This window comes from Perna viridis, chromosome 2 (assembly GCF_037379345.1).
Source record: "Perna viridis isolate PV_CMFRI_1.1 ecotype Kerala chromosome 2, ASM3737934v1, whole genome shotgun sequence".
NCBI lineage: Eukaryota > Metazoa > Mollusca > Bivalvia > Mytilida > Mytilidae > Perna > Perna viridis.
The window spans coordinates 49,946,207-49,966,037 of record NC_142446.1 but is presented as its reverse complement, the minus strand read 5'-3'; the positions used below and the strand labels follow the sequence as shown (position 1 = coordinate 49,966,037).

Below are 19,831 nucleotides of genomic sequence, written 5' to 3'. Positions count from 1 at the left end.
TTTTATTGTATTACTAACTAATATAAAATTAAAGAAGTGATGAACTCATAATAAGCATATATTATTATGAATATTTTTTTTTTCCAATTGACAAAATGGACAGAATAGTAGAAAATATTATGCACAACAAAAATAAATTTAAATTTAAAGTAAAACGAAACTGATAAACACAATTGAAATACATACAACTGTTTAAAATACAGCTCCAAACACTCCTCGAATGAAAATTGATGCCAACAATTTCGAATACGGACCATTAATGTTTCAAATCTATTCTGTCTGGAAAGATAATGGGATTAATGTAAAATGCTTTTACATATATATTCGATTAGTTATGCTTGAAGGAAGATTGAGTGAAAGTGTTTCTATTCTCTCCATATCCCTTACCGTTTCACAATCTTCATATTTCTGAATATTTTTAAACAATGCTTGATAATCGCCTGCTGGTGCCATTTGAACGAGAAGCTATTACGGAAAGCATTTTGATTTCTATAGACTGACTTAGACATTTCGATTACGCTTTCTTACGTCTCTTAGAATAGTAACTCAATTTACAACATTTAAAGAAGTCATTGATTGGTTCCTTTGTATTTGTATCAAAGTCATTAATTCGATGTCACTTCAGATATTGCCATTTGAAAAGTAACTCACATTTTAGTGATTTATTTGTGACGATGAAAAGTTCTTGATTTACAATATTGTAAACATTTGCTGATTCGTAGAGTCCAGCAACAACGTATGAAAGATCTTGATAAGGAATTATATAATTTTATTATCTCATTAGAAACTCCGTAAATCAAGTAAATGAGCCACCATTTAAAGAAAGGCAAATAGGACAAGAGGAATATATGAGGAGAGTAAGAGAAGCCAACGTCCAATCAACACCAATCATTTTTCTTCCACATCGCATCGTAATCGATATCAGATAAACATATTTTAACAGAACATTGATGAAAAATCTAGGTATCGGAAATTAAGCAATATGACGAGGTTTCGTTTTCATGAACAATGTAGATAAATCTGAAGTAAGTCATAACTTCTAGACGGACGAAATCTCAGAAGTTGTTTGAAAATTACTTTAATCTTCTTTCGAATGTAGACTGGATAAGATGTTTAATACTTTCAAGCCACAGAAGTGAATTAAATGTGACTGTGAAAACAAACATTTCTCTTATTTAGAGTATCTCAGTGACGTCATTTAAAGCGACAAGATATCATAAGGAAAACATCATGGAAATGGAACCAGTAACTTCCTTTCATAACCGTTCAATGAATGACAGTGAAAATATTTCGTCTGAGGTTGGATTGCCGTTTCTCCCAGATCCTGAAAGATATTTGATAGTAGTAAATGGATATGTCGTTCCAATATTAGGACTTATCGTGTTAATAGCAAATGTGATAGTGATAGTCGTTCTAAAGAAGCAACAGACGTACGGATCTAGTCAAGCAGGTTTGGTGAGTGTTGCAATCTCAGATACGTTGACTTTATTTTTGCCTGCACCCTTTTACTATTATCAATATGCCTTAGAACACTATCACAATGACTACTCTTTATGTGAAACGTTTGACTGGATTTCAATATACTTGCCAACGATAACGCACACGGCTTCAATTTGGTTGACCGTCTTACTGACTGCACAAAGGTACATGTATGTGTGTCACCCCTTCCTTGCTAGAGAGTTTTGTACCCTTAGAAACACAACGATTGTTATTATTATAACATACATCATCGCCTGTCTTACACACGTGGTCCGAGCCTTTGCCTTTGATTATGACGGATACGACTATATTAACATACGGAATGACACTGGAACAACGTGTAATTACTACTACAAACTTTGGGTGCATCCGAAACATTACATGGTTTCCTATATGATGATTAGAATCATCCTCATTCAATTCGTGCCTTGTATTGTGCTGATTGTTCTTAATGTAAGGATCATCCACGGTTTACAGGTTGTCGTCAATAAAAAGATGCGTTTGCAAAACAAGTCAGAAAGCAGCATATCTGCCGCCAAAGAAAATACCCGAGTTACAATCATGATAGTTTTTATGGCAGCCGTTACCTTACTAGTTGAATTACCTAGCGGTGTGATTTTGTCTTTCTATGTGTCGCCTTTTGTTACAGGACAGAATGTTTTTGATACTAGCACCCTGAACAGCATGCAGATGATTGCTAACTTGGTTATCCTTTTTTCTTACCCAATGAATTTCTTCATCTACTGCAGCATGAGTGCTGAATTTAGACAAACATTGTACGAATTGTGTTTTGGCTGTATCAGTCTAAAACGAAAGAGCAAGGGTAAATACAAAAATGCCACACAACAATATGAACTAACAGCAGATAAAATCTAGTGAATGAAACAAAAAACGATACCACTGTAGAGTATGAAGAAATTTGAGTGACTAACTCAAAAATGTTCTCAATTATAGCCAACGTAGATTCAATAATGCAGTAAAATAAAATTTGAAACAAACGAATCTGTGTTCATAGTTTAAGGATATGTATATGAACTGAATAATCAAATTTAAAGGTATGTTATTAAACGATTCAGTTTGATTTTGATAAAGGTCTTCATATCTATTGAATATATATTATACATACAAAATTTCCCCTTATTAACCCAAAATAAATCATGCGTTATTATTTCATATATCACCATTTCATTCTGTTTGAATTTGATTTGATATCGAATTAGATTACTTCCACGAACTTCAGTATCTGATCATTACAAAAAGTACGTCAAGACTGTCGCTGCAGGCAAATTTCGTATGAAGTATTGTATCATTTATTACTTTCCTGTCAAAACAAGCCTAACATTGATCATTTACAACCTTGTTGTCCAGAGACGACTACAATTGTTAACAAACGTAAATAGCTATTTTTTCTCTTACCTTCCTTACATGTATATAAGAGTCAAGAGCATTTTAATCAATAACCAGTATATATAGTGAAAGAATTGAGTTTACGAGATGTACATGTCAGATGTAGATTGCAGCAAGACCAGTTTGTCTTTGGCGCTACACGTTTATAATTGTCGCCAGGTTTGTTATAGTTAGCCCACGTCCGTGTTACACTGAATAACTTATGGGAGTTGGTAATACAATTGCTTAAAATTTTAATCAATTTTGATATCGTTTAGAGTTTGTTATCTTCACATTATCAATTTTCGTTTGTACTTGTTTTATAATACACCTGAATAGATATAAACACATATAAAACATAATGAATTGAAATCATAAACTAATGTTAAATAATGCACGTTTTTTCAACGAATTTTTTTTTAGAATTTTGATAGTTCATAATTAATGGAAAGTCGGTTCTTGAAACATTAATCCGAAATGTGAGGATAGTGAATGGACGGAAAATAATGTTTAAAAATGCAACAGAAGGAATTCCTAAAATGTATTTACATTTAAAAACACAGACAATATCAGCAACATCATGACGATTCATTGATGTTCATATTTAAATCTGAAAACAAATACCAAATACTGATTTATTTCGAAACAGAGAAAAACACATTATACATAGAAAACCGACAGATTACGCACTGGACATTAGAATAAAGAAATCATAGTCTATCAAAATTGGACCATTGATGTTATAAGTGGTGTTGGTAAGGAGAAACCATGAAGAAATACTATGTAAAAATTAAAGATGATGGAAGTTGAATGCATTCTATAATCAACTATCAACTGTGATATCGTGATTGAAATATCTTTCAGATACTGTTTTTTTTATTCGTATACAATCTAAAGTCAACTATCAAATGTAATAAAGGTGGCCAAAATACATTTGAGAGGGCGATTTGCAAAGTTTTGAACAATAAGATTCGCCTTTATGAAATTTTGAGTACCGCATTATTTCAAATTATACATACGATGAGAGAGAAGGGCACAAATAAAAGGATAATGAATGAAAAAGATTACGTTTGCTAGCTTTAGCAATTTGTTAAAATTGTTATTTATATATATATATAGTGTGAAATTAACCTTAGTTTATGCTAATAAATGCCTAAATAAACTTACAATGTACAATGCCCACTTCACGAAGAAATCACGTTTCAAATAATATCAAACCAAGTGAAAAAAAATATGCTAAAATAAATCATATAAACATTTGACAGTTATCGAATATTGTTGTTAGTATTTTTGTTCCCGGCGAAGTCCGTATCTCTGCACGGAGGATTTTATACCTGAGCAGTCGGTTTCTCTACACGGTGGATTTTATCCCGAGAATAAGTTGTCTTTTTTTCTTGTGTTCACGTTAAGCGCATGTTTTTGGATTTGACGTATCATCCCAATGTTGACGCTTCGGTATCAAAAGAATGTAATCGAGGGACAAAGACCAGACACGGAAAACAGACACATACAATAAGATTGATTGATTGATTGTTGCGGTTTACGCCCGAGCAGCAATATTTCAGCTATATTCAGGCGATGGACATGAAGTGGAGAGAACATAAAATAACCAAAATAATACAATAGCATATTGAAATGCCCCAGAAATCAGTTGTCGGATAAGAATCCTAATTCCAAAGTTTCGTTAATCATATAGATTTTTACCAATCTAAATGTGTGCATACTTCAAATCATACATAAAATGCTTGTTTGTTTGTTTGTTGGGGTTTAACGTCCGAGCAGCAATATTTCAGGTATATTCAGACGATGAACATGAAATTGATGATAAAATGAACATGAAATAATGATGAAATGAAAAAGGGATGGGACACAAGGACAATGGGGTCGACAAATTTTGATTGCCACTGGAAATAGGGAGAGTTGGGTAGGGTCGGGCAATTTAGCCTCCTGTGGCGGAGCCCTGTGGTTCCTACTCCGGGAGAATACCACAGTAGGGTTCTTTAACGTGCGAGGAATGTGTCATCTTTCCCAACACGGTTTTGCGGTCAGGGTTTACGTATTATAGCCTGACAACTCCAGCATATAACAGGCCAGGGGTACCCCATTCCACCACCTGGGGCACATATCCCAGTTGCTCTGAGGGCAGAGCGCCCTAGCCCCCAGCTAGGGTTCTGAGCACTATTTAATCGCCTTTTACGACAAGCTTAGCGCTGCTGCAGGCCTATTCTTTTGACATCCGGACCTGCACAGGGCTACATAAAATATAGTATGAGTGGCGCATTGGTGCCATGCGAGTTCTGAAGATAAAATAATGTGTACAATGATTAGAGAATTCATATTGCATTGACAAGAAACCAAATAAAAGACGGAACGACTACCGATTTAATGTCCAAATTAACTAGCCCTATGAAATACAGAAACCGCATATAAAGTCGACACTTTTCTCCATCATGTCATAGGACTAATATCACACAAAAGAGTGAGTGACATGTACTTCCTACTACACTGCATTCGTTTCAGTTTATCATAAAAATAATGAAATAGATGAAAAGAACATTTTTCCACAAATTAATTTCTTGATAACAACAGTAGACCAGACACAGATGCTTAAATACAGGAGGAACGTTACCAAATGACATCTTAAAGAATATTATAACAGTATTCCTTCTGTCTGAAGGTATTACAACAGACTCAAGTCTATAAAATATAGTTCAAACATGAATTAGTGTCATATCTGTCTGTTGTGTGATCTAATCGTAGAACCGAGGTCGAGACATTATTTTTTTAAGTCCACAACCATTATCTTGACCAACGTTAAGTGACTTTGGCTATAGATTCAAATCTTTACTATATCATACTGTTTACAATCCTGATAAGTTTTAGTATATTAAAAAGTACATTACTCCTCAACTAATTATTCAAGTAATTTACTTATGTCGTATGTTTAATACCATCAATCAGAGCTAATTTCATTTCAATGGATTATGGAACAAACTTACTTAGTTTTACTTAATTAATTTGTATTCACGAAAAAAAGTGACGTTATTGAAAATGATCGACTTTTTTTAATTTAGTTTACATGTAAAATATCGTTAAACTTCTTTATCATAATTAAAATCTTCAATGTCAACAATGATATTTAACATAGAGCAGGTCATTCCAATATATATGTTCAAAGACATTCTAAAGATATTCTGTGATTTCCTGATTAACATGGATCAGCATATACATGTAATTGATATTTATTGAACTGACATATACATATCGTCATAGCACCTGGGCAAACGCGATTCACGAAGTAGGACTAATGATCTTATACGAATCTAAGTGGTTATTAGTATAGTATCTACAGTATATAACACAGTGAAACTATTACCATGGGTAACTAGTAAGCAGTCAATGTAAGAAAATGTTTAGGCAGTCTATTGCCTTATTCAATGAATTTCCATATTTTCGTTCTATGAAATGTCCTGGTTGCTGGAGTAGAGATGATATATATGTATCTTACTTTGATAGGATTAAAAAAAAAAAAACAAAACAACAACAAAAAATGTTGCATTATATGATTCATTATTTATTTTAATCAATTAGCTTGTATTGACATTATTAGTAGACACACATTAATAAGTGAATTAAGTAAATGTATAATATCCTAATATGAAGTACTCAAAAAAGCTTAATCAATTCTCAAAAGTTGTAAACAACGTTTAGTTGTAGACAGAATAAAGTGTTTCAAGTTAACAGAAACTGCCGCCCCGTGCAGGTCCGGGTGTTAAAAGAATAGGCCTGCAGCAGCGCTAAGCTTGTCGTAAAAGGCGACTAAACAGTGCTCAGAAACCTAGCCGGGGGCTATGGCGCTCTGTCCACAGAGCAATTGGGATGTGTGCCCCAGGTGGTGAAATGGGGTACCCCTAGCGTATAACACGCTGGGGTTATCAGGCTATAATACGGAAAACCTGACCGCAAACCATAGTGGTGCTCCGTGTTGGGAAAGATGTCACGTTCCTCGCACGTTAAAGAACCCTACTGTGGTATTCTCCCGGAGTAGGAACCATAGGGCTCCACCACAGGAGGCTAAATTGCCCGACCCTACCCACCTCTCCCTATTTCCAGTGGCAATCAAAATTTGTCGACCCCATTGTCCTTGTGTCCCATCCCTTTTTTCATTTCATCATCATTTCATGTTCATTTTATCCTCAATTTCATGTTCATCGTCTGAATATAGCTGAAATATTGCTGCTCGGACGTTAAACCCCAACAAACAAGCATAACAGAAACTGCCAGTAAAGCTTACATAAAGAATGCCCAACTGATAGTTTAAACGGTTTTGCTACGAACATTTAATCAATAGACTAAGATTTTCAGGATCTCGTATAATGCCGATACGAGTTTGAGAACTCCAAGAGATTCAAAATGAAGGAATTAAATTTTAATTTCGTAACAAAAAGCAGAAAAGCTGTAGTTAGATCCAACTAATTTCATAGCTGCGTAACATTGTACCGATTTGCTTTGGGTTATTTCACTGAAATTTGCCCTTTCTTTAGAATGTGTATCGTATAAGTCATATATAATCATCAACATGGAAATATATGCCAAGCTTCGACAAGATATCAAGTAAGTATTTTGTTATTGTTAGTTTATCAAAACAAAGCAAGTTATTATTTTAATAGTACAAGACATAAATAAAAAAAAGAACAACTAAGTTTTGATGTAGTCATAGTTCAAACTTCGTTTATATTTTGCTTCACATGGTATAATTGTTGACATGGTTGAAATACAGTGTAGCAGGTTAATTCATTAAATCTAAAATTTGGCATTTTTGAGGTAAGCAAAACATTTTGCGTGTCTAATTTTTTGAAGGACTTTATGTTATTAGATGTGTAAATGTTTCCGTTGAAATACCCTTAAATTAGCAACAGTGACGTTACCCGCTACAAAGAATGAAAGTTATTAAAAAAAGTTAATCGTTAAACAGAAGTGCCAATGAAAATTGGGGAAATCAAAGGAGACACGTTTGTAATGACTTATGAATATAAGCTGACCAGGCCAAACGACAAAATCCATTCGACGATGTTGATCTTCGATCCATGTATTGTACTCGAAAACTCACAAAAATCTATAAAAAAACAAGGCTTCATAGCTTCATCTGCAAATTACACAACCAAGCCTCTTTCTTAACTATGAACTTCCTGATTTACAGCCCCGTCCAGTTTCCAGGTGTCAAAAGAATACACCCACAGCAAGGCTTAGCTTGACGTGAAAAGCAACTAAAAAGCGCTTAGAACCCTAGTCGGGAACTATGGCGATCTGCCCTCAAAGCAACCGGGTTGTGTGCCCCAGGTGGTGGACTGAGGTACCGCTTGAATGCTAAATGCTGGGGTTGCCAGACCATAAATGATTAATTGGTTGTTGGGGTTTAACGCCCGAGCAGCAATATTTCAGCTATTTTGAGGCAATGGACATGAAATAATGATAAAATGTAAAATGGAATGGGACACAAGGATAATGGGGTCGACAAATATTGAATGCCACTGGAAAATAGGGAGAGGTGGGTAGGGTCAGGCAATTTAGCCTCCTGTGGCGGAGCCCTATGGTTCCTACTCCGGGAGAATACCACAGTAGGGGTCTTTGACGTGCGAGGAACGTGACCTCTTTCCCAACACGGTGCACCACTAAGGTTTGCGGTCAGGATTTCCGTATTATAGCCTGACAACCCCAACATGTAACACGCCAGGGGTACCCCATTCCATCACCTGGGGCACACAACCTAGTTGCTCTGTGGGCAGAGCGTCCTAGTCCCCGGCTAAGGTTCTCAGTACTATTTAGTCGCCTTTAACGACAAGTTTAGCGCTGTTGCAGGCCTATTCTTTTAACACCCGGACATGCAGGAGGCGACCATAAATGAAAAAGGGAGTCTCCATACCTTGTACCTAAAGATTCCAAATCATTTTCTGTTCGTGTTGTGAAGTTGTGACGTCACAATTTGCCTTCCAAATGCCTGCCATTTAGAAATAAGGTTACATTCTAAGCAAGTTAAGAATGTATTTAGTGAAATTTTAATGGTTGAGATTGTTCGCTGTGCTCGCTCTGTCCCTTCTGTACTATTAAAATGTCATTTAATATACTCTAACTATTATGTGCTAATACCTGCACTGATATAAAGGAAGGTCTCTAACATTATAAAGCATAATTATCTATTTAATATATTTAGCATGTTTATAAGAGGGCCGCGGATAGAACTAGAAGTACTTTTCACACAAGTTTGTAAATAAGTCGTAAGTTGTGACGTCACAATACTTTAATCTGTTTTGACGTCATAACTTACGACTGATTTTTTGTAAAGTGGACTGTGGACATCTAAGAAAAATGGCTATGAGTATTTGTTACGAAAACAAGATTGAGTATGTATCAAGATCAATGATATGATTTGTATGGTGAATCCCGTTTTTACTTCGTTGACAAAAAAATGTTCTTAGCTACCGTTTGACGGTATCATAATCCAACAGTATTTATCCTTTTCCTTAGATTGTATTCGCGCTATTGAACCAAACACATTGACTGTTAAGTTTATGATGAAACATATACGGAAAATGAAGAAAATTAAAAAAAAACGAAAAAAACAAAAACAAAAACAAATCAAAAACAAAAACGAAACAAAACCGAAAAAGAAAACATCTTTAAAAAAAAAACAAGAAACATAACGTCATTCTTTCCAGATAAAAAAAACATCAAAAAGGCATTGATGAGGGGACTGCTTGCGTGGGTAATCAGATATTAGAATAGACTACAAATGAAGCACAGTAAAATTACTCACGAACATTAAAAAAAATGATGTAAGATTATCATATTTATACAGTATGGGATTCGATTTTCCCCACAAATAATCAAACACCTTACTTCTAAGCATTTCAGTTTACATTTTCCCTTCTGTAGACGTTAATGAACAAAGGCTTATCGTTGACGCAAATACTTTCGTTATTTTCTAGCAACATATATACAGTGGAAATATATCATGCCGTGAATGGTATTTCGGTTCATCATGAAATAATCTGTCAGTACGGATTACATCATCGACAATTACATTAGCATTGTGTTATTCTGTTCAACCTCAATAACAATTAAAACAGTTCATTTAAGATGAATAGTGTCCAGTGCTGACTGTCAATCGGAATTGCTGTTAGATTCTTGAAAAAATTATTCAACCATTCTCTCTATTTCCATTTAAGTCATGCACAATGCATAGGACAACTTTATTGCAAAAAAAAAAAAAAAAAAAAAAAAAAAAAAAAACATGTCCTCAATCATATCTTACTAAATGTCGGCTAAAGCTTTATTTATTTACATATTCCCGAAAGTCAATCATCGATAACGATACCAACCCATTATCAGTCTTCCAAAATGTTCAGAGGCTTGTGTTTTTCAAAACAATTTCCACTAACTGCACATATCAGATCGAATAGATGATGTGAAAAAAAGATCTTACCAAAAATATAATGTCAGGTCATTTCATCTCAATTTTTCTGTTTTTAAAGTTCGATATGTTTTCGTTAAAGATGATTTAATTTTACAATTGGACTAAAACTGCAAACCAATACAACATTAAAAAGGAGTCATGTGTGTTAACCTTTTTAAGGACCGTATGTCCCTGAATGGTTGTTTTTTTGTTAAATTATGATTAACAAGATATTTTGACTAAAATGCTCAAATGACATTTTTAGCCTTTCAAGGGCAATATTGAGGACGAATTTTTCTGTGTATACATTAAAAGAATGAATTATTTTTATGTTCTATAGATAGACACGGCTGCTGTTTTTTTTTCCCGAATTATCCAAATGCTATTCGTGTGCAGGATAGCATATTATAGGAACATTCATGGCAACTTTCATAAGAATATAAGGTACTTCAGAATAGATATTTGTGTAATTAGACGACGACGTCGATCGACAATTGATTGCAATAACCTGAATGTCTCTTTGGGTTAGTTAACTAAACATTGCACAAATTCGCAGCAAATTATGTTAAAAAATGTACATCTTAAGGAAGAATCAATAATTCGGAATTGATATAACAGGGACGATTTGCTAATAAAAAAATATTACCCACGCTTAATAAAAACTCGAGATGAAGAAGTATATATACAAGACATATTTAAGCTTTGGAAGTGCAATCAGAACAGCTAGATATTACTAATCGTAGAAAAACAAAGAACGGTCATTATGCCATCACTCAAGATGTCATCGAAATGAAATATGTCCTGATACCAATTTTCTAATTTCCATCTGAGCATCGGGACGATGAACGTAATTTTATGACCTGATGATCCCGATCGATTGTGAGTTTACCTACAATGCTGAGTAAGAGTCATCTGATCTTATTAATATACATCACGCATGGATGTGTATATTTTCATCTCAATGAACATTGGAAAAATATTGTTTTATTTTAAAAGGTATTAAAAAAAAGAAGAAATCATATTTTGTATACTTCATACTTGATATTTGTAAGAATAATTAGAATCGAATTTATAGTTTTACTTTGCAAAACTTTTCTTCCTGATGATAGGTATAACAAACATATGATATTGCAGGTTTTTATCTAAAGAGTAATCAAGGGAACCAAGGTTATAGTGGTAATCAAAAGAATGCAATCCTGGGACAAAGACAAGACATGGAAAACAGACATACACAACAAAGAACACTAAGTAACTAAAACCACACATGCGAAGCAACAAAAGCAAATGAGCAACTCGGACTCCATTAAAAACTGGGAGCATCTAACTTAAAAATTTTTTTTCTTTTGATTATTATATTTCAGAGATCTATATAAATATATATGTTATAGAGTTAACAAATATTTTTTTTATTGGGAGCGTATCATTTTCGAGATTAATAAAACAGGAATAAGATAAAACAATTGAAATAATCAGATTTTGCATTTGGAAATTCCGTACTGAACCTGTTTTGCAGCATATTTGCTCTTTTCATATCATATTGAATGGAGGATTGCAACAACTGTTAAATAACACTACTTTTTATGCTAACTGTGAAAGAGAAACGCCGCATGTATTTCATCATTTCACATTCGTTACGAATTTCAGCCTTTTTAAGAAACCTTTTAGCCATACTGTCTTCGGAAAAGACATGCATATCAATTGTTTTCTTGGTTCCATTTGTAAATTGATTCTGTGACAGGGTAATGATGTTTGTTTACTCTGCAATCGCTGCAGTCAATTGTTCAGAGAGCTGCGTGTCAAAAATATATTGTAAAGTTTCAGTTTTACATCTGTGAATAAGATTGGATGTTTTATGATAATATAGTTTTATGAATATGGTTCTGTAATGCAAATCACAGTAACGCCATACCATAGGTGAAAACGGATTTGTAAAATTTATAAAATAAATTAACATCATATGCTCCAGGCCAAGCAGGTAGTATTGGATTAAAACGCATACACTCTTTAGTTCTTAGTTGAACTTCAACGTGTCAGTTATTATCCTAATGTTAATATCTAATTAACTAAGGGCAACCCAATTTTTCAATTGCTAACAAATGATACTTGGCTTTATCACTCCTGTTGTTCAGAAAATTGTTTTGTCAGTCTCAATTCCATATGCTTTTGGCATAAACCCCTCACTTATTTGTTTATACAATCATGAAAGTATAATCGGGTCATGGAATACTAACAACCCATTAATTACTTTTTCCGTTTACATCTTAATGCTATAGCTGTATGCATATGTGATGATATTCAAATTCTGGCGTGTAAATCATTGCTAATCAAAATGTTCTACCTGAAAACTGAATAACTCAAAATTACCTACAAATAAGAGTTGAAAATGAAAGAAAGGACTCTACACATAAAATACTTATTCAATATACAACAGGTTTTTAAGTCTTTTTTTTATTGTGTTAATAATTTGAATTTAAAGAAATGTGTCTATTTTGTTATATTAATGTGGATCCACCGTTGTTCTGTAATAAAAGAGATGGAATTGCTACTATATCATTTAGATATTTTCGTTTATGTATCTCTTAAATTTATATTGAGGAGAATATGTTAAGAGTACCTAACTAAATAATTTGTTTTATCTTGCTTTATCCGGATATACGTAAACAAGATACGGTGACCATAAATTTTTTTGTACAATAAAGTAACGATTGTGCTGATGGTGCAACAATATCACATGATCTCTTATTGCAAGTATACAATGCAATCTAATTTTCTTAACCGAAGTTGATTACTTCGCGGTATTGTTGATTGACATTTGTGACACGACTCATTCGTGTTAATGGTATATTTATGTTGCCTCCTATTGAACACAGGTCTGCTTTTCAGAATGGTGAAAGTTCAGATATCTCTTATATTAGTTAATGTAGTAAGATTTATGTACTCTTGTTGCGAAAGACTCAACATTCATTCTCCAATCTGAAACAGCAACTGAAGAGAAATTTGTTGGTTAAGACAAAAGTTAAATATCATGACTTGAAAAAATATCTTTTTCTATTCAACCCGCCTTTTAAGTATATCATTATTGTTGGGACATACTTATTATAGTTTAAAAATTTCCAAAAACACAAGCAAGCAATGCTAAAAATACACCAAGCAATCAAAGCGAAAAAAAAAACAAACAAACAAACAAAAAACAAAGCAAAACAAAAACAAATTAAGATTAAACGAAACAAACAAAATAAAACAAAACAAAACAATTCTAATTTTCAGTTTTAATTTTCTTGATAGTGTTTGTTTTTGATAATAAAAAAAAATGCTACAAAAATATTTTAAGTAGTATTGTGTCAGAATCGAACTGGTTATACACGTGAGTGGCCCTTAAACATTTTACTAACTTTAACAGAACAATGTGATTCGATATGTTTAAATCAAAATTAGACGGGCCAATTATATTTTCCCTACTGGTACAGTTACATTTGTAATTCAATATATACTTTTACATGTCTCATATTCGAGAGAGTATAAATGAAAATCAAAAAGGTAATATTTAAATAGATGGAACTATATGCAATGTACACGGTACATAGTACAAATTCAAAATCTTAAGCTCTTGTTTAATTCATCATGTTTTTCGTAATTATTTACAAAATATTAGACACAGACCGTTCCATACTAAATTGAGTGATCAAGGTCTAATTAACTTAATTTGAGTATGTAATTTAAGCTTTTTCTTTCCGTTTTAGCTAAGCAATATTTTGACAATGTGAATTTGATTGACATTAATTACTTACATTGTTCGAATTTATTATATACTCATTTTTGATCTCTTGTTTTAGAATGGTCATCAGACAATATTGATACCGTGTTATTAGCGTTTGTCTGTGCGTTTTAACATCAGACCGTAAACGTCAATCTTGAAGCGATTTTGTTACATATGTGCAGTCAGACTATGGTTTGTTTGTTTGTTGGGGTTTAACGTCCGAGCAGCAATATTTCAGCTATATTCAGACAATGAACATGAAATGGATGATAAAATGAACATGAACTGAAAAAAAGAAAGGATGGGTCACAAGGATAATAGGGTCGACAAATTTTGATTGCCACTGGAAACAGGGGGTAGGTAAGGTCGGGCAATTTAGCCTCCTGTGGCGGAGCGCAAAGGTTCCTACTCCTATCGAATACCCCAGCAGGGTTCTTTAACGTGCGAGGAATGTGGCATCTTTTCCAACACGGTGCACCACTATGGTTTGCGTTCAGGTTTTCCGTATTATAGCCTGACAACCCCAGCATGTAACACGCCAGGGGTACCCCATTCCACCACCTGAGGCACACATCCCAGTTGCTCTGTGGGCAGAGCTTCTAGCCCCCGGCTAGGTTTCTGAGCACTATTTAGTCGCCTTTTACGACAAGCTTAGCGCTGCTGCAGGCATATTATTTTAACACCCGGACCTGCACGGGACGTCAGACTATGGTTATATCTAGTTATATTGCAAGGTGTGTTTCTTTGTATCAACCGAACTTAACTTAAAAAATTTGGCGTAAAGATGTATTTCAGTAAAATGTAAAAGTTCATCAATTCAGAGATATTTACTTTGAAATAATCATAATGATATGTAATTATGAAACTATTTCAACTGATCTATTTCTCAAAGCTGCATTAGCTGTCATTTTCGTAAATTTTTGTTTCTCTTGAAATATGCCTTAACCTTAAATTATTTTGAATTGTACTTTTCCTGTATAATTGTATTTGATATCCACAAATAAAATGCATTAAATACATGAAATAGGTGTCGATACATTTATTGTTTTGCAAGACAAAACATCGACCAAGATAAATTCGTATGCATGTAACTTCTGGTGACCTTAATCCGCGCATGTTCTGTAAGGGTCGATTCTTAAAAAAAAAACTGATTGCAAAGCGAAAGTGATTAATCAACAGCAAGGAAGACCGACGGACTCAAGCCGTAAAAGAAAAAGTTGGACTTTTTACGCAAGGATCCTTTTGAAATTTAAGTATTGTAATATAATGTGGCACAAATATGGTCAGTAATTGTCATTATTTATTTGAAAACTAATCTAGATATAGATGATATGAAATATAAACAAGACACGTGCTTACTTGTATATCCGTTTTTGTTATTTTTTACCAAGGTGAAAGTATTTTTAACCCAGGTGATTGTCCTGTCGGCAATCTTCGGAAGGAATGGCGAAAAATATTTAGATCAGAGCTATCAATCTTCTTTGATTGAAAAAAAACCGCTGTTTTCAAAATGTTCTATAGGTATTATAGGCATTAATTGCTTCAATTGTATTATTTCAAACTTATTTCACTGAATCAGCAAAATTCAGTAGAATAAAAACTGAACAAAGTTGGCAGCTAGTGCAGCTTTAAATATAACAAAGAGTATGATAGAGAACTTCAGGTAGTCGTGTTGGTTTTCTCTTGGTTGCATATTAAATTCCTTAGGGAGTTAAGTGGTTATTAACAAAGTGTGTTCAACTTTTTATTACTCATTTGGTATTTAAATGTTTATTAAAATTTTTAAATATCCTTTTCAATTGCCAAGTTAACTGCCTCAGGAAATTAGTCAGGTAATGGTCATTCAATCAAGGGAAAACAGCTCTATCCCTGAAGCTTACAGTGTTACTCGCAGTAACATTAATAGTTTAATTTAAGTAGTAACTTTGGTACTTGTAATGGTAATACATAGAAGATTACTTTCTTTATCCTATATGATTTCAGTCTATCATTTCATTATTTTGTTCATGAAGAATAGACATCGATTTAGTTTATGTCCCAACTGCAAAAACTTAAAATGCAAAGTTACATGACCATTCAGTATTTAATATTTAACTTTAAATTGGAACCTCTGAAACTCTAACAAAAGCATTTAGAAATTATAAAAATTATGCGCTCCTTTTAAATTGATCAAAAGCATATGTCATTGAAATGAAAACTTTATAACATTCTTATTTTCCACAATTATGTAATTAACAAATTGTAAAATAAAGCTACAGTTATCTAAGGCCGGTTTCTCTTCCAGACGAATTAATTCAGCAATGGAAGCTTTATTGAAAAAAAATACTGAAGCGCAAATATTTGGACATATCAGATACTTCAAAATCTAAATACACGACCAAAACGTGAAATCAGAAAACAAGACATACCAAATAAATTAAATTACATATGAAAACTGAAAATATGGAAAACAAACCATCAAAACTGTCACATTCTATTTTGTGCTTTCTGTTAAAGAAGCGATAGCCTAACCTCAATTTATAAAAGAATAATCAAGGGAACCAAGGTTATAGCGGTAATCAAAATAATATATTCCAGGGACAAAGACCCGTTACAAAATTAGTTACAAAATGTCTGCGGTTCATAACACAAATCTGTAGTTGTATTTTAAATTGACTGAACTTGTGTTACAAAACGCTTTACTTAAACATGCTAGATACTTATGTGTTGAATGACTAATAAAAATGAATATTGTATTTTTCAGATTTCTATTCAACGTAATTTACATGTAATATAAAGCATAATTTGATAAATATGCTCTCCGTGACTTTACTTTTAGCAGAATCTTAAACAGGTTAAACTTTGTAACTAATTTCACCTGCTTATTTAAGTTCTTTGCTCAAATTACCATTCTATCATTCGTTATTATATTAATATTGTAATTGTCTGGCGACTGGTCAGTTTCCCAGAGTTTACCTTACTTTTAATTTCCATGTAACTGTGATGTCATTTGTAACAACAAACTAAATCACATTAATTTTGTTTGTTTAATCCGGCAGGATTGATATGAAATTTGATGTTTGTTTGTTTGTTGGGGTTTAAGGTCCGAGCAGCAATATTTCAGCTATATTCAGACGATGAACATGAAATTAAGGTAGATCATTGGCGATAACAGTACCTTACACATTATACTCTTGTGCAATTTGTAAAGTAGCCTCGTCTTTATCGACTTTGAAATAGTTTTGATTCCAAGTAATACACATGGGATCAAATGACTAAGATGAATCGTGCCGGTCATGTAATGGATTTAAAAATAAGTGCTTACCAAATCTTTCTATGTCAATCTTTATCTATCCAAAGCATTTTTATTGCATAACGAACGACTAACATTCCCCAGGTCGTGTTTTTACGAATACAAGGCTAGATTTTTTGGTATTAGTTGGTTAGGGAGACAGTGTTTTTAAGGACGAGTAAAACTTTCACTTACTAAGTCGATGAAAATTATTTAAAAAAATACAATTTCAGATTTCCCTATTTTTTGTCAATTCTAGTGATGATGGGTCTGTACGCGACAAGTCCTACATATAATACGTATTCCATATTTTAATTGATGATTCCCTTTTGGGTTTTATGTAGTTATTAGTAACAATCCCTGCACAAAAATCGCCAATTATCATGGTGACACCTGAAATAGATTTGATGCAACATTTAAAAACCGGTTATGTTTGAGTTATAAGAAAGTAAACGAAATAGATCATTTTTATAAAATATGGACAATAAAACAAATGTACTGAATAGATTAATCAAACCATGGTGTTAAATGAAATGACCAAATAAATTAAGCATTGAATTACTGAATAAGAACAAATGTTAAAAAAAAATCAAGCATTCTTGAAGATGCAAAAAAGTAGATATTTTTTGTTTGTTGGGGTTTAACGTCCAAGCAGCAATATTTCAGCTATATTCAGACAATGAACATGAAATTGATGATAAAATGAACATGAAATGATGGAATGAAAAAGGGGTGGGACACAAGGACAAAGGGGTCGACAAATTTTGATTGCCACTGGAAATGGGGAGAGGTGGGTAGGGTCGGGCAATTTAGCCTCCTGTGGCGGAGCCCTATGGTTCCTACTCCGGGAGAATACCACAGTAGGGTTCTTTAACGTGCGAGGAACGTGGCATCATTCCCAACACGGTGCACCACTATGGTTTGCGGTCAGGTTTTCCGTATTATACCCTGACAACCCCAACATGTAACACGCCAGGGGTACCCCATTCCACCACCTGGGGCACACATCCCAGTTGCTCTGTGGGCAGAGCGCCCTAGCCCCGGCTAGGGTTCTGAGCACTATTTAGTCGCCAAAGTAGATAAGTATCATAGCTAAAATATTGGTACGAGAAACGCATTGTTATATATTCCATTCGGAAATATTACAGGAAGAAATGTATGGTACCTTTATAGAATGGTAAATCACAAACGCCGATTTATATATTCTAAATGAATGTTAAAAAACAATAACAATATTTATTCTGTAAAAGCCGAAAAGTGACACATCATTGACACATTTTTAATATTTTAGCATACATAATGCCATGGTGGCTGTAATCATGAAACAAAACGTAAAGTGCTCATTATAAAATCCTCATTAGCAGAAATATCAAAATATATGACACACTTCTGGCATCACAACAAATTTACACACACATAAACACACACAAAAATACTTTATTCAACACTGCACAACAATTTCTAAGCTCTACAAATCCTCATCACAATTTTTGCAATATAAGTCAAAACAAAATAATAAATGTTACAGATTCTGTTGAGTTTTGCACGTGGCACACTGACAGTCAGCCAAGAAGGAAGCGGGAAATGATGTGGGCATAAAACGTCGATTGGTATATTAAATGTACCCTAGGATAGGTAAGGTTATTTACCGGTCTAAAGAGTGAGTTGGCCATTTCTTCTGCTAGATCATTGCCTTTTGACGTTGTTGACAGTGATTGTTGTTACTGTGTTATCTTACGCAGTTCATGCAGTTTGGCCGAGATGTTTCATTTTTTAAAATTATTTCTTCTCTGATTTTTCGAGCAAAGATTAAAATGTTCAGGTGATTGAAAAAAACAAGTGCACGTGAATGCCGTTTTTATATTTATTTTTGTTAAATAAACTGTACTTCCGGTAGGGAACAGTGAATACGGATACAAAAAAAATGAATATTAATTACCATGGTATATAATATTCCCCTTGCCAATTATTACTTGACTTCAAACGAAATTTTAAAGAGCTAAAATTGTAAGATTTTTTTCATTTTTAATCTATCAAATCGTCATGTTCTTAACAGAAGACGGAGACCATGAGTTTAATGGAATATTTATAAGGACTAGAAGTTATTTAAAATGAAATAAGCATAAACCGGAAATGACAAATTTATCACAAACTTTAATCTTTTAAAAAGCGAACAAATTCATCTCTGTGATCTGGTCTCTTCTCAAAATTAGGCTGGTTTGTTTATAACGGATTGTATTGACATAAGACCTTATTTACTACCTGAAAGAGTAGTAAAGGGAACCAAGATTCTAGCGAAATCAAAAGAATGGAAGCATGGACCAGGTGCACAGGTAGGTTTGGCGACCTTTGCTTTTCCAAATACATACACCAAGCTGCTCATTAAAAGTCAATTCCGGGGTAAACGATAGAGGAAAGAAAAACTATGACACATTAAACTAATCGTGTTATATTTTGTCAATGAAACAAGAAAAAAAAACTAAGT

The 19,831-nt window shown here is 33.5% G+C and overlaps 1 protein-coding gene across 1 annotated transcript; it reads left to right on the top strand.

Moving 5' to 3' along the window:
* The first annotated feature begins 627 nt into the window (after window positions 1–627).
* Window positions 628–2,202, top strand: LOC148625610 (uncharacterized). Its single transcript, XM_088569231.1, has 2 exons — window positions 628–1,455; window positions 2,129–2,202. Exons 1-2 carry the CDS (start codon window positions 1,231–1,233, stop codon window positions 2,156–2,158), a joined length of 255 nt encoding a protein of 84 aa, XP_088425357.1. The 5' UTR covers window positions 628–1,230; the 3' UTR covers window positions 2,159–2,202.
* The last annotated feature ends 17,629 nt before the right edge of the window (window positions 2,203–19,831 follow it).